Below are 12,933 nucleotides of genomic sequence, written 5' to 3'. Positions count from 1 at the left end.
TTATTGACAGTCTACAGGGGTTGTCACTCCGGGCACAGAGGTGAACAGACACCTTGCCCCTAGGTTCAGAGTCCACTGGGTGTGGGGTGACCATCAGGAACATGGCAGTAAACTCTAGCATGTGTTAAAATGTAGGTGTGGAAAAATGTGCCATTGGATCCTGTCTCAGTTTCCTGTGGCTGTCATGGTGACTTCAAACAACAGAACCGTTTCCTCCCGCTGGGGCCAGAAGGCTGAAGCCTTTCTCCCTCTGGAAGCTGGAGGTGAGGAGAATCCTTCTTGCCTCTTTCTGCCTCTGGTGGCTCCAAGTGTTCCTGGGCTTCCTTGGCCTGTGGCCACATCCCTCCAGCCTCTGCTTCTATCTTTACACGCCCTCCTCTGTGCACAAGTGTGCTTGTCACTGCACAAGGGCCCACCCAGATAATCCAGGATGATGTTTAAAGAACATGGTGACGGTGTTAGATGTGGATTTGGAATGATGATTCTTGTTGGGGTGTAGAGAAGGGGTGGGAGAGGAAGTTCAGGGTTAACAATAATTCTTGATTCCTGAAACCGGGCAGGAGTGGGGACCAGTCAGATTCTTTTCACCTGCAGATGATGGCGCAGCCAGCAGCTCTCTAGGCCTGGGGGCGGCGGCCCCTCATCTGCACCCAGCCCAGGCCTTTGGAGCCGACTTTGCTGTTCTAAACTCTTTCTCTGCTCTCCTGTATCCCCAGCAGTCCAGAGAGGCTTGTTAGCACACATTTCTATGGTACCTCTTTCCCGAGGGCCCTGGTTTGAGCACTTTAGAAACTGTGACATTCCTACAGAGACCTCAGGATTACTCAGCATTCACAGGCTGCTCCATGCTCACAGGCGTGTGTCTTCCTCTGCCCGAATTTAACCTCTCTGGGCTTCAGTTTCCCAACTTGGCTAGAGAACAAAATTTGAAGTCTTACTGTCTTGCTGTGGTCTCATGGACCACAGGGCCCTTGGTTACAGAAACCAAGGGGATCCACAGGAAGCTCCTGAGGATCCTGCTGGAGTCCAGTCTGCAAATGGTCTAGCACATGAAGTCCTGGCCCTTCCCCAAGCCTCTGAGCCTTGGTTTCCTCATCTATGAAATAGGGATGTTATTAGTACTTACATCATAAACGGAAGGGGAGAATACAATGCACAGTGCCTGGAAGGCAGGGAACCACAGAGGCGGACGCCAACGGGAGTCAGTTGATGCCATGATCAGAGTTTGACATTATTTCAACAACAGATTATGAAATAGCTGCTTTGCTTCAAAGATTGAGTTTGAGGGGCCAGAGGATCTGGGGTTTACTCCTTAGGAGGCACCTACACCTCACGGGGGACAGCCTTGGGAACACACTTAGCCTGGGGAAGGCCAGTACATGGATGTCTTTGCTGCACTTTCTCAGCTCTGCTGCCCTCCGCCCACCCAGAAGGCCTAGAAACAGTGCCCAAGGCAGCAAGCAGGGCCCAGGCAGCTGTGTCGTAGCACTGACAAGCCTGGGGAGACACCAGCAGCACCCAGCCAGGAAGGACAAGGAAAATCAGAGAGTACACACTCACTCATATGCACTCTTCATATTCATTCACACAGACATCTGCACACATCTACTCACACTCCCCTTTCTCACATCCTTCCACACCCTTGGGTGCCCACACACTCACACATGCACAATGGCCCAACGAGTGACCGAGTCTGAGAGATCCTAACACAGAGGCAGAAGTACCAAGAAACGGAGATGGATGGAGAGAGGAAGAAGTGAGAACACGTGACTGGTAGGCCAGCACCTTCAGAAGAGAACTGCAATGGAATCAAGAGAGGGTCCCAGATGCAGCCATCAAAGGGGACCAAGGTGACAGCAGCCCAGCTGACCACGTGTGGGACAGAACGGCCAGGGCTGCCCAGCCATCCAGCTGTGAGATGGAGTTATCTGTGCACATTCACCAGGGACTGAGCCCTTCTTGTTTCCCTAAGACAGGTTTTCCTCCTGTTGCCCAGGCTGAGCGGGAGCTCCTGGACCCAAGTGACCTCCCTGCCTCAGCATCCTAGATTCGTTGGAACGACAGGTACATGCCACCGTGTCCAGCTTGTCAACAGTTTTGGTTCCCATTAACCCTTCCTGATAATGACCCTATCTAGGGTTTAGTGCCATGACTTTGCAATACAAGGACACTGAGGTTTGGGAGCCTGAGTAAATAAATATCCAAGGTCTCCAGCTAGCACGAAAACCAGGCATGAGGCTAAGCACTCTGATTCCCGAGTTCTAGTTCTTTCTACTGTTCCACATACCTCCCTCCTCCAGACACCAGATCCAAACCTTTGAGCCAGTGGGCCCTGCATGGAGCACTCCAGTGTCACCATGTCCTCCCAGGCTACCTCTCTACTCCACCCTGGAGCATCTTGCCTGTATTGGCACTGGGACCTCTCATTTCCTTCCCAGGCACTAACCACCCAGCCTCCCTTGTACAAACCTAAAAGAACTAGGGAGTGACCACCCAACAAACCCTAACCAATAGAGGTGGGCAGCAGGTGAAAAATATGCCCCTCTCCTAGCCCTCGAGTGGAAGTTCTCAGGTGCCTTAGCCATGGCCCCTCAGATGGAGCCCCTCTGCCCCCTCAGCAGAGAGCAGCTCTGTCACAAACCCTAGCATTTGCCTCTTTCCCCTAAGTTTTATACTTGCCAGGCCCTCACTCCCCTAAGTAAACCACCTCACAGGGCCTGATCTCAGGCTCTGCTTTCAGGCCCCAAACAGGGCCCTCCTGGTGCTCAGCACCAGGGGAACTAATGATCTTCTCTCCTCCCACTTCTCTTTCCCCCAGGACACCAGAGTTCTGCTCTGGTCTATTGTTTGCTGGATTCTGGAGCCACTCCTTCCCAAGGGGCCAAACCACTCTTGTTTACCCATTAACACTTAATTCTTAGCAATCATCTCTAGTCTTCAACTAGACAAACAAAAAGGTGCCTTCAGCAAAGTCACATCCCACCCTGGCAGATGCAGGAATAGGGTGAGGGTGGGGATGCTCTCCCAGCTTCTGCGTCCATGATTCTGTTATTCCTTTATGATATGCATGAGAGGAGCAAGTCACCCATGCAGCCATTCAGGGACAGGTTGCTTCTCTGTGTGTGTGTGTTTAAAGATAGATTTACTGTATCTTTTGATCACAAAAGCGAGGCATGCCAAGTGTCCAGATTATAACCACACACAATGTGTAGCTTGGAAGCCGGAACCACCAGTCCCACAATCCCACTTTTTTCATCTCAAGGTGGGGTTATATTTCCCCTCTTTGGCAGCGCTGGGGACTGAACCCAGGATCTTGTGCATGTCACTTGCCAGGTAAGTGCCGTACCACTGAGCCACATCTCCAGCTCTGAGAGTGGTTATTTTTAATTATCCTTGGACCAGGACATTTTCAGCGTTAGGGAGAGACTTGTTGGTTCCCTCAGTGGCAGCCAGTGCCCTTATAAAGTACCATTTCTTCTTAGGGAGATGATCCGTTTATTCAGAGATGATGTTTGAGTGTGTACTAGGCACCAGAGGTGGAGGAGGCTGCTATGAACCAACCAGATAAGACGCTCTGACTTCTTCATGGGAAGGACCTTGAGCAGCTCTCCAGCTTTGCAATATTCACCCAGATGCCTCTGGCTCCCAGGGAGACATAGGAAGGGGCTATAGCTGTCCTGCTGTAAGCCTCCCCCAAAGGAGAAGGGCCATGCCCATGACTCAGAATGCAGAGCAGTGATAGGAATGTTTTGTGGGACGTTCCTGTTGCCGGGCCTTGGTGAGGAGGCTTTAGCCACCTGGAAGGCACCACTTTCAGGCCCAATCAGATCCTTCCCTCCCATCCTGAGACAGGCCTTGACTCAGGCCTGTTGGCCAGAAGCCATCCTCACCTGTAACCTGTGACTACATGAGGGCCTACCTTTTCAGTGGATGTGGTCACCTTACAGAGTGGGCAGTGTCCTGAGGGTGGCACTGGTGGCTCCTCTCTTTGCCTGGGTCTCAACACAGCCTGCTGCACAGCTGCCCACAGCAGCAAGGACTGGAGAACTGGGAGTAGGGGAGGAGGCTAGGCTCAGAGGTCAGAGGGGCAGGAGAGTGGAGTTCTTGCCAAGGGAGTCTCTGAGTGGAACACTGGGCAGGGGGGAGAGGCTGGGGCATAGATGGTGGCAGAAGGCCTAGAGAACTTCGGGCCTAAGAGCTGGTCCTGGTCTTGCCCACTGAAAACTGCAAGGGTTGGCATGAGTGCCAGGAAAGGAGGAAACTCACAGAGGGTGCACTGTAGGTGTTTCTTGTGCCAAAGCAGGCCCCAACATGGTATTTATCAGCTCTTTTTCTTTTTTCAAGACCTGTCCCTTTATTAAACATAAAAATCCTGCCCTCCTTTACCATAACAATTCAAAATAAAATCTTGGACTCCAAACAAGTCGAAACAATGGGGGAAAATGCTGCTTTACTCATATTACCCTCCTCCTATAGCTGATGTAATACCGACCGCCACCTTTGGATCAAAGCCCTGAGAAGTCTGGGCTGAAGTTGGCTGCTTTTCAGATTTAGGATAGGAAACTGATACAAAGGGCAGTGACCAGATCAATTCCCTGAGGGATGAGAATAGATGCATGAAGTTCTGAAAAGGGCACCCATGGAGACGCCCAAGGACATGAGAAGTGATATGAGAAGTGATCCCCCATCCAGGCTGGGATGGCTGTATTTCTCCCCTGTTCCAGGGCTTCAACTCTCCCCAGGGGAGCTGACCCCTTAATACTGTCATCCCTCCTCAGCACTCCCTCCCCTCAACACATGCTTTGTTACAGAACAAGCTTCCTTCATTATCAAGGTGTCAGATTCATGGAAAATAAACTGCAGTGCAGGAGAGGGAGAGGTCTCACCATTCAAAAGGAGCATTTGAGACTTTAATGGAGAGTTTGTGGATTTAAACACATCTCAAATGGTCAGAATGGGCTCGGGAGATCCTTGTGAAGCAAGTCTCCTCCAGTTCCACGTGCCAGGTGCCTACAGGGTACGGAGGGGTCACTCCCATCAGCTGCCTGAAAACAGGGCTCAGCTGCGGGTCCCTCCGTGGAAAGCTCAGGCCCGGCGCTCCCAGAGCGGGCTGAGTGACCCAGGCCAGCGCAGCGGCGGCGGAGTGGTCCCTGAACCTCAGTGGCGGCCTCTCCGGGCCCGGAAGGAAGCCGCGGCCGACGGGGAGCAGCTGGGGTGCCCCCGAGTCCGCCTCACCTGCGGGAGGGCGCGCCCGGGGCTTTCAATCCTCCGAGACCCGCCTGCCCGCGGGAAGGCGTGGACTCGCCCCATCCTTCCTGCCCGCCCTCCACCAGGCGCTTCCACGCCGCCTCGCCGCCAGCCCGCCGCTGCCTGCCGTCGGGAGCGTGGGGACCCCCGGGCCCTCCCACCTCGCCCTCGCCGCGGCCGGGGCTGACACCAGCGCCGCCCCCGCCCTCCAGCTCCGAGACGCGCTCGCCGAGGGGGCGGTGACTGGGGGAGGGAGGGGCCGCCGCCGCCCCCGCCTGCCTCGCGGGGCCCGGAGCGCGCGTGGCCCGGAGCCGCCGGCGCCGCGCGGGGACTCACTGTGCAGCGCGCCGCGCCCGGACTCGGCGGACCGCTCGGCGCGAGGGCGGGTGAGAGGATGCTGGCGGACTTCCCCGGCCTCGGCCCGCTCTCCCGCCGGCGAGGGCCCCGCGCGCGCACCTAGCCGCCGCCGCGACCACCGCGCGCTCCGGAGGGAGGGGGTCCGGGCGCCGCGCGCGCCGCCGCCCGCGCTCGCTGCCGCGGCCCCGACCCCGGCCCCCGAGCCGCAGCCCCGGGGCGGGCGCGCTTGGCCGGCGCCCCCGGATTTTCCAGCGCCCGTCGCCGCCGCCTCCTTCCTCCTGCGGCCGGGCGCCGGTGGATGCTGAGGGGCAGCCCTGCGCCTCTCCCGGCGGAATCCGGGGCCTGACGGCAAGGGAGCCGCGCTCCTGCCGGGCCGGGGGCCGTGGCGCTGGAGGGGCGGCGAGGCTTGGCGGGGAGCCGCCTCTGGGAGAGCTGAGCCTTTCCGCCCCAACCCGCGGTTCGCGTGACCCGGTCCCGCAGCCAGCGCGGGGACCGTCCCGGGGCACGCGGCTCCCGAGTTCCCGCACAGGTAAGTGCAGGGCCCGGGCCAGGCTTCCGCCAGGCAGACAGCGCCCCGGGGTTGGGAAGGGGCCGGTAGGAGAGAGAAGCCAGTCTCCAAGGGCTGGATGGAAAAAGGAAGTAAACAGAAGGAAGATGCAGGAATCCCCAGGATGACTCTGACTTCTTCCTGGCACGTTTTATTTTCCGCTCCTAAGGAGGGGCCTGGAGGGAATTTAGGCGAGGAAGTCAGGGAACCAGAGAAATGACACAGAGATGAGGGTGTGAGAGATGGAGAGCTGGCTAGGCCCCTCCATAAACCAGAGAAAGGAAACCGGGTGTCTGGCGTGGACAGGACTGGGTATGTGTGCCGTGTTGCAGCGGGGAAGGGCCTGGTGTTGGAGGATCTTGCAGCAAAGATCCTTTTTTGAGGGTTGGGGTGGGTCATGGGAAAGGAGAGGTGCTCCTACTTAGCACTGTTCTTTTAAGTTCCAGATGATCAGTGCCACCTGTGCCCTGGAATTCCATTCTGTGTTCCTGCCCCAGGTGGCCACCCTTCAACCCCAGCCAGGAAGAGGCTTTCAGCCCTCTCCAGGTCTGAGAAAGCCCTGGTAGGCAGCCTGTTTGGGAGCTTCCTCTGTTCCAGTCCACTTCTCCAGGGCCAGTAGAAACAGACACCAGCCAGGATGCCCAGGAATCAGGGCTTCTCTGAGCCCGAGTATTCGGCTGAGTACTCTGCAGAATACTCTGTCAGCCTGCCCTCTGACCCTGAGCGTGGGGTGGGTCGGACCCATGAGATCTCCGTCAGGAACTCGGGCTCCTGCCTGTGCCTGCCTCGATTCATGCGACTGACCTTTGTACCGGAATCCTTGGAGAACCTCTACCAGACTTACTTCAAAAGGCAGCGCCATGAGACCCTGTTGGTGCTGGTGGTCTTCGCAGCCCTCTTTGACTGCTACGTGGTGGTCATGTGTGCTGTGGTCTTCTCCAGTGACAAGCTGGCTCCCCTCGTTGTGGCTGGGATCGGGCTGGTGTTGGACATTATCCTCTTCGTGCTCTGCAAAAAGGGGCTGCTCCCTGACCGAGTTACCCGAAAGGTGGTACCCTACGTGCTGTGGCTGCTGATAACAGCCCAGATCTTCTCCTACTTGGGCCTGAACTTCTCCCGTGCCCATGCAGCCAGTGACACAGTGGGCTGGCAGGCTTTCTTTGTCTTCTCCTTCTTCATCACACTGCCCCTCAGCCTCAGCCCCATCGTGATCATCTCTGTGATCTCCTGTGTTGTGCACACGCTTGTCCTGGGAGTCACTGTGGCCCAGCAGCAGCAGGATGAGCTTCAGGGGATGCAGCTGCTGAGGGAGGTGAGTCCTGCCTTCTTCCCCACCCTGCACCTTCCCTTGCCATCAGCTCTCAGCCCAGGTGGGATCTGTGTGGTAGTGATGGGGATTGATTTCTTTGCCCTCGAGTCAAAAATGCATTCTGGCAGCCAGTGTAGGAAGACCACTTCTTTCTGTCTCCACCCTTGGCTTCACACCTCCATGTCAACTGGTGTTTGCCCCTAGGGAAAGGAACATGTCAGGACATTTGCCTCCAGGGCCACTTTACCATCTGTGTCCACCCTGACTGGATGACAGGAAGGCTCTCATGGGCCTGATCTCAAGGCAGCATTATTCTGGCTGTTCCCTGTCAGGGTCCCTGGCCAGGAGAATCTCTTGCAAGGAATTCTGATCCCAGGCCATCACTTCCTAGCTCCAGCTTGTGACTTGACTTGTGTGGGCTTAGTGCTCCTCCGTCAAATGGGGATATTGTCTGCTCTGCCTGCAGAACATGGCTGTTGTCAGGATCAAAGGAACGTGGGTGAGAGCTCATTAGGATATGTGAAGAGCTGCAGAGAGGGGAGATGTGATTATCATACATCCTGCTTCTCCTTGGGGTGCCATGAGCAGTTAGGTGATGAGGGAAGTGTCCCCATAGAAGGAATGGTGTGGGAACACGTCTGGGGACTGCTACTGGCCACCACATCCTGGAGTCTGCTAGTCCTGGTAGATGGTTTCTGCTGGAAGGGGTGGAATTTTGGCCTCAGCTCAACTAGTATATTGTGCTCCCTAAATGCTAGGACCCAAGCCAGGCTCTGAGGGGTTGCGGAAGTCAGGGACAGGATTCTGGCCTTCTCAGCTTAGAATCTGGTAATTCACTTGGGGACTCCATCCATGGAGCTTAGAGTCAACAAATGCCACAGTTTTACATCCTGCCTTCTACTTCTTTATAATGTGAGCTCAAGCTGGAAAGTGACCTTCTCAAGACCACCTGGCTAGTTATGGCAGTCATGTGGCTGGAGTGCCCATTTCTTGCATCTGCTTCCGGTGCCATTCCTGCCTCTATCTCACCCCAGCTGTTACCCTTCTCTCCCTGTGATGGGGACTGAGTCTGCAGGGGCCCTATAGTACCTTTGGTGGTTGATGAAAAGACTAGTTGGGGCTAGTCCATTGCCTCCCACTGGTTGGAGGAAACACGGCTTTTGCTCAGCTTTAACTTTTTCCTAGTGTTTGGACCAACGTGCTTCTTGTTTTCCCTTCTGGCTCAGGCAGTGACCTCACTGAAGCTCCGAGCCTCTGCAGTCTGCCATGCCAACATGTCCCTTTGCTTTTCTCCCGGTGTCCTGCTCTTCTCATGTGAGCACCTGCCATTGCTGTCATGGGTTCCAGAGTTGGTAACTTCAGCCTGTGTCTCTGCCTGTGGAGGGCTCTGTGGGAAAAATGGCCACAGTCATTCCTACTGGGAATTGGTCAGAGGCAGATGGGCAGGTGGGCTTGGCAGCATTTGGGGTCTGGGAACAAGTTCTGAACCATTACCTTCAGTGTTATCCCCTGAGTCATCTCGAGGTCTGGGAAGTTTTGAGATAGGGGCACAGAGAGAGGGGCCCTATCAAGCTGTCAGAGATTCTGGGTTTTAGCAGGGAACAGACACGAGGGACAGTAGTCAGTGTCCATGGGGGGGGGGGGAGCAGCATACCGGTGACTAGAGGACAGGCCAGAGTAGTGTCTGGCCTGTCAGCCTTGTTGCTGAATGACAGAAAGGCTCCCCGCTGCCCGCCTCCCCGTTGCTTCAGGTTCTCTGGTCTGTAGAGAGGGTCTGATTCCTACTTTAGCTCAGTTCTGTGGAGGGTGGGGCTGAGATGGTGTCAACTTGAAGAGGTGACCTGCTGGGCAGACCTGAAGCTCCTGCTGACCTGAGCCTCGGTGGCCCTGGTGTGTGCGAGTGGGCTGTGGACAGTGGCTGCTGTGAGCGGTCTCAGGGTGAACAGACATGGCATTTCACAGCTTTGCCAACTTCCCCTTTCATACTTCAGCCTTCTGATTTGTTCTAGAAATGGTCAGAGGATGTTTGTGCGGGAGGGGGCCTGGGAGAGCATCTAGTCCAAACCCCCCATTTTGCAGAGGAGGAAATAGAGATGGACAATCACTGGTGAGAGAAACTAGATTAGAGCCCAGGTGCGCTGACTCCCAGCCCAGGGCTCCTGCACGGTTGGAGGAACATTTGTGTGTGTTCCACGGGGTTTTTTTTTTTCCTGTGGGGCCAAGAGCAGGAGCCTTGCCTCCCTTCTTCCTCCTCCTGGGGACAGGGACTGTGACTTTGCTGTCACCCTCCAGATCTCAGTAGAAGTCACAGCTCATAGGGATCCCTGGTCCCTCTTCACTGGCCAGAAGAGAGTCCCTGTTTGGGGCCTGCCTTAACGGCCTTAACTGGCCCCAAGTCCTTTTTACCCTTTTGCTTTGAGGAGGGCTGGAATGGCCTTTTAAGCCAGTGTCACTCTGGGCCACTTCTCAGGTCAGCAGGGAACTTACTTGGAGCCCCCTGAAGCTTTCAGGAAGAATAGCTGTAGGCCTTGATCCAGACAAGGCACACCAAAGGGCAGGCCACTGGCCCCTGCTGGGTCACCGCCTGGAGAAGGAGGAACTTGTGATTTGTCTTTCCCTTGGGCACTGAAAAGAAACAACCCCCCCCCCAAATTGAGAAACAAAGAGAAAAATAAGTAAATCAAGAATAAAAATATTAGGAGCTGGGGGTGTAGCTCAGTTGTTTTATGTGTGCTTGGCATGTACAGGCTCTGAGTCCAATCCCTAGCACCACACACACACACACACACACACACTCAAAAAAAAAAAAAAATAAACATATGAGCATCCCAGGGGAGCATGACCTTGACATGAAGCCATGCTGGAGCTCGGCTTTGGGGATGGAGGGGTTAGGGAAAGGGGCTCCCAAGGTCCTGTTGGGAGCCTGAGATAGGTGGCTGGAGGCCTGGCTCAGAGTGGGCCATGTTCCAGAAGTTTCTGAGTCACTCATTTGGGACCAATATGACTTTTTAAAAGGTGCCTGGGTTCCCAGGCTCACCCACCAAAGTCTTCCTTAACTCATGGCTTCCCTTCTGGGTACCGTGGACAAGCAGAGGGCAGTGTTGCTGTGGGGAGGGACACCTGGGACCTACCCTTCTCCAGGGAGTAGAGGGAACCATGATTCTGTTCTGCTGCTCCTCCAGCCTGGGTTGCTTCCGGGCATAGGGCTCCTTAGAGGACAAGAGGGGCAGAGGCCTTAGAGCTAGGTGGCCAGGCCTCCCAACTCCGAGGAACTCTCTCATACCCCAGTTCCACCCCATCTTTCCTCTCTCTCCCACCCGTGTGTTTTCCCTTTTCGTTCTCTCCCCCCTCATCTGTTGGCTCTGGCAGGGACTCCCTCCTGAGTTGTGCAAGATGGACTCATTTTCACGGTTAACACCTGGGTTCTGGGCTTTTGTGAGTTTTGTGGTTTGGGTGCTGCCCCCACCAGCAGCACCAAGAAAACATTTCCAGTGTCAAAAGTTTTCTTTTTGATCCTCATGCCCCCAGTCTAGACCTACTCAGTTCCATGGGAAGGACAGAAGGTACACACAAGGCTCAGGGTGCCTGATGCCCATCCTGAGCTCTCCTTAGGAAGCCAGCAGGCGGGGTTCCAAAGAGAGGAGCAGGTAGAGGCTGGGGTGTGAGGTCGGGTGGGGCTGGGGCTTCACCCATTGGCTAAGGATGAGTACTACCGAGCAGAGTCTGGGCTTTGCAGCCTGCAGGGTTTGCAGACAGGGTCAGCCGTCTGACAAGTCAGGCGTGGTGAGGAGGGCTGAAGAGTCGGGAGGAGCCGCAGCTGGCAGGCTTTCCCGAGGTCCCTCCCCTGGCCTGGTCCCTGCATCAGCACCTCTTATAGCAGTTTGCCCTTCACCACCCTAAACTGACCCTGGGATGAAGTGAAGAAGCAAGAGGTGTCAGGAGCAGGGCCAGGTGCTGTAGCCATGGGTCAGGATGAAGGGCAGAGGTGGGGCAGAAAACGTGCCCAGGTGGTGTGGCACACACCTTTGATCATCGGCTGCTTTGAGACCCTTACATGCACACATGCACCTGTTAGCTTCTGATAATATCATTAAGGAGAGAGTCTCTGGCAAATTAGGAGCTAAGGGACCCCTGAAAAATGGTTTATAGACTGACTTTGTAGCAGAAAGTCTATTTGGGAACAGTTCTCTCATGGGTTGAGTGGCCCATTAAGGCCCTTATTCACAAAGCCATGCAGGACAAAGCCATGAATGTGTGATTTCTTTCCACCTGCAAATTACACATCAAGTCATCACCCAAGTGAAGGGACATTTGGCTCTGGCTTGGTGTGGGAGAGTGTGGGGAGGGGGACACAAGAGGGGACATGGCTTCCAGAGATATCCCTGTCTGCGGCTGGAGTTAAATATTGTTAGATCCTGGATGTGACTGCCTTTTTCACAGATAAGGAAACTGAGGCTCAGTTAGGTTGAGAGGAGGTAGAGGGCCAGATGACTGGGGAGGAGTCACTGGTGAATGAGAAGGCGGAATGGGGGGACTTTCCTGCAGCCCCTCATTCTTTGGAACCCAGGCATCTGGGCCTCCTTCCTGCTTTGGTTGCTCTAAATGTCTTTGCTAAGCAATGCTGCAGCACAGAGCCAAGAGGTGTGAGGCCCTCACATATAATGGGCAGCACCCCCTCTCCTCCTGGGACTTGGATGCAAGGAAGGGAGAAGCCCCTGACAGAGTTCCTCGTGGGACCTTGGCCAGGAGCATGTGACAAGTGCAGAGGGACGAGGGGCAGGAGCTGGGTGTGAGGGCAGAAAGGCAGCAGGCCCAGGAGCTTGCAGGGAGGGGTCCAGGAGATGGGAGGGAGGCAGACTCATCCCCAGTCTTGGCCCTTGGGGTCTGCTACTGTCCTGGAGCTGGAGCGAAGTGGCCATCGTTTGTGAAGAGTGCACAGATGAACCTGCGTGGAGCAACGGGAGTACTGAACCCAGGGTCAGCCATCCGACAAGTCAGGGGTAGAGAAGATGCAGCGCAGGGAGCGCAGGGCTGTGGATTATTGAGCATGTAAATGGTTTTGTAGAGAACCACCTCCCTCCCTTCCCTGGGTCGCATTTCTCTGTGGCCTTTTCTGATCCTTATCTGTGTAAACAGCGCTTTCCCGTGTGTCATCGTGGTTCATATGCCATTTAGGGCCCACCTTTCACCCACATTTTTTCACTAACACTTTTCTTTGAACATCAGAGTCTTCATGTTTGATTTTAAATCAGCACTTCATGGTTCAGCTGGGTATTTTGGGGGGGGGGTTGGGGTATTGGGGATTGAACTCAGGGACACTTGACCACTGAGCCACATCCGCAGTTATATTTTTTGTATTTTATTTAGAGACAGGGTCTCACCGAGTTGTTTAGTGCCTCACTGTTGCTGAGGCTGGCTTTGAACTCACGATCCTCCTGTCTCGGCCTCCTGAACCATTGGGATGACAGGCGTG

General features: G+C 55.2%; 1 protein-coding gene across 1 annotated transcript in view; it reads left to right on the top strand.

Moving 5' to 3' along the window:
- Nucleotides 1–5,896: 5,896 nt before the first annotated feature.
- Nucleotides 5,897–12,933, top strand: part of Adcy3 (adenylate cyclase 3) — an 87,097-nt gene continuing 80,060 nt past the window's right edge. Inside the window, exons 1-2 of the mRNA XM_026398336.2 lie at nt 5,897–6,133; nt 6,592–7,463. Of these exons, the coding sequence (XP_026254121.2) occupies nt 6,789–7,463 (675 nt within the window). The 5' untranslated portion in view covers nt 5,897–6,133; nt 6,592–6,788. The remainder of the gene's footprint in view (nt 6,134–6,591; nt 7,464–12,933) is intronic.

This window comes from Urocitellus parryii, chromosome 12 (genome assembly GCF_045843805.1).
Source record: "Urocitellus parryii isolate mUroPar1 chromosome 12, mUroPar1.hap1, whole genome shotgun sequence".
NCBI classification, from domain to species: Eukaryota; Metazoa; Chordata; class Mammalia; order Rodentia; family Sciuridae; genus Urocitellus; species Urocitellus parryii.
The sequence above is the reverse complement of the archived record's forward strand: the minus strand, read 5'-3'. Positions and strand labels throughout refer to the sequence as shown.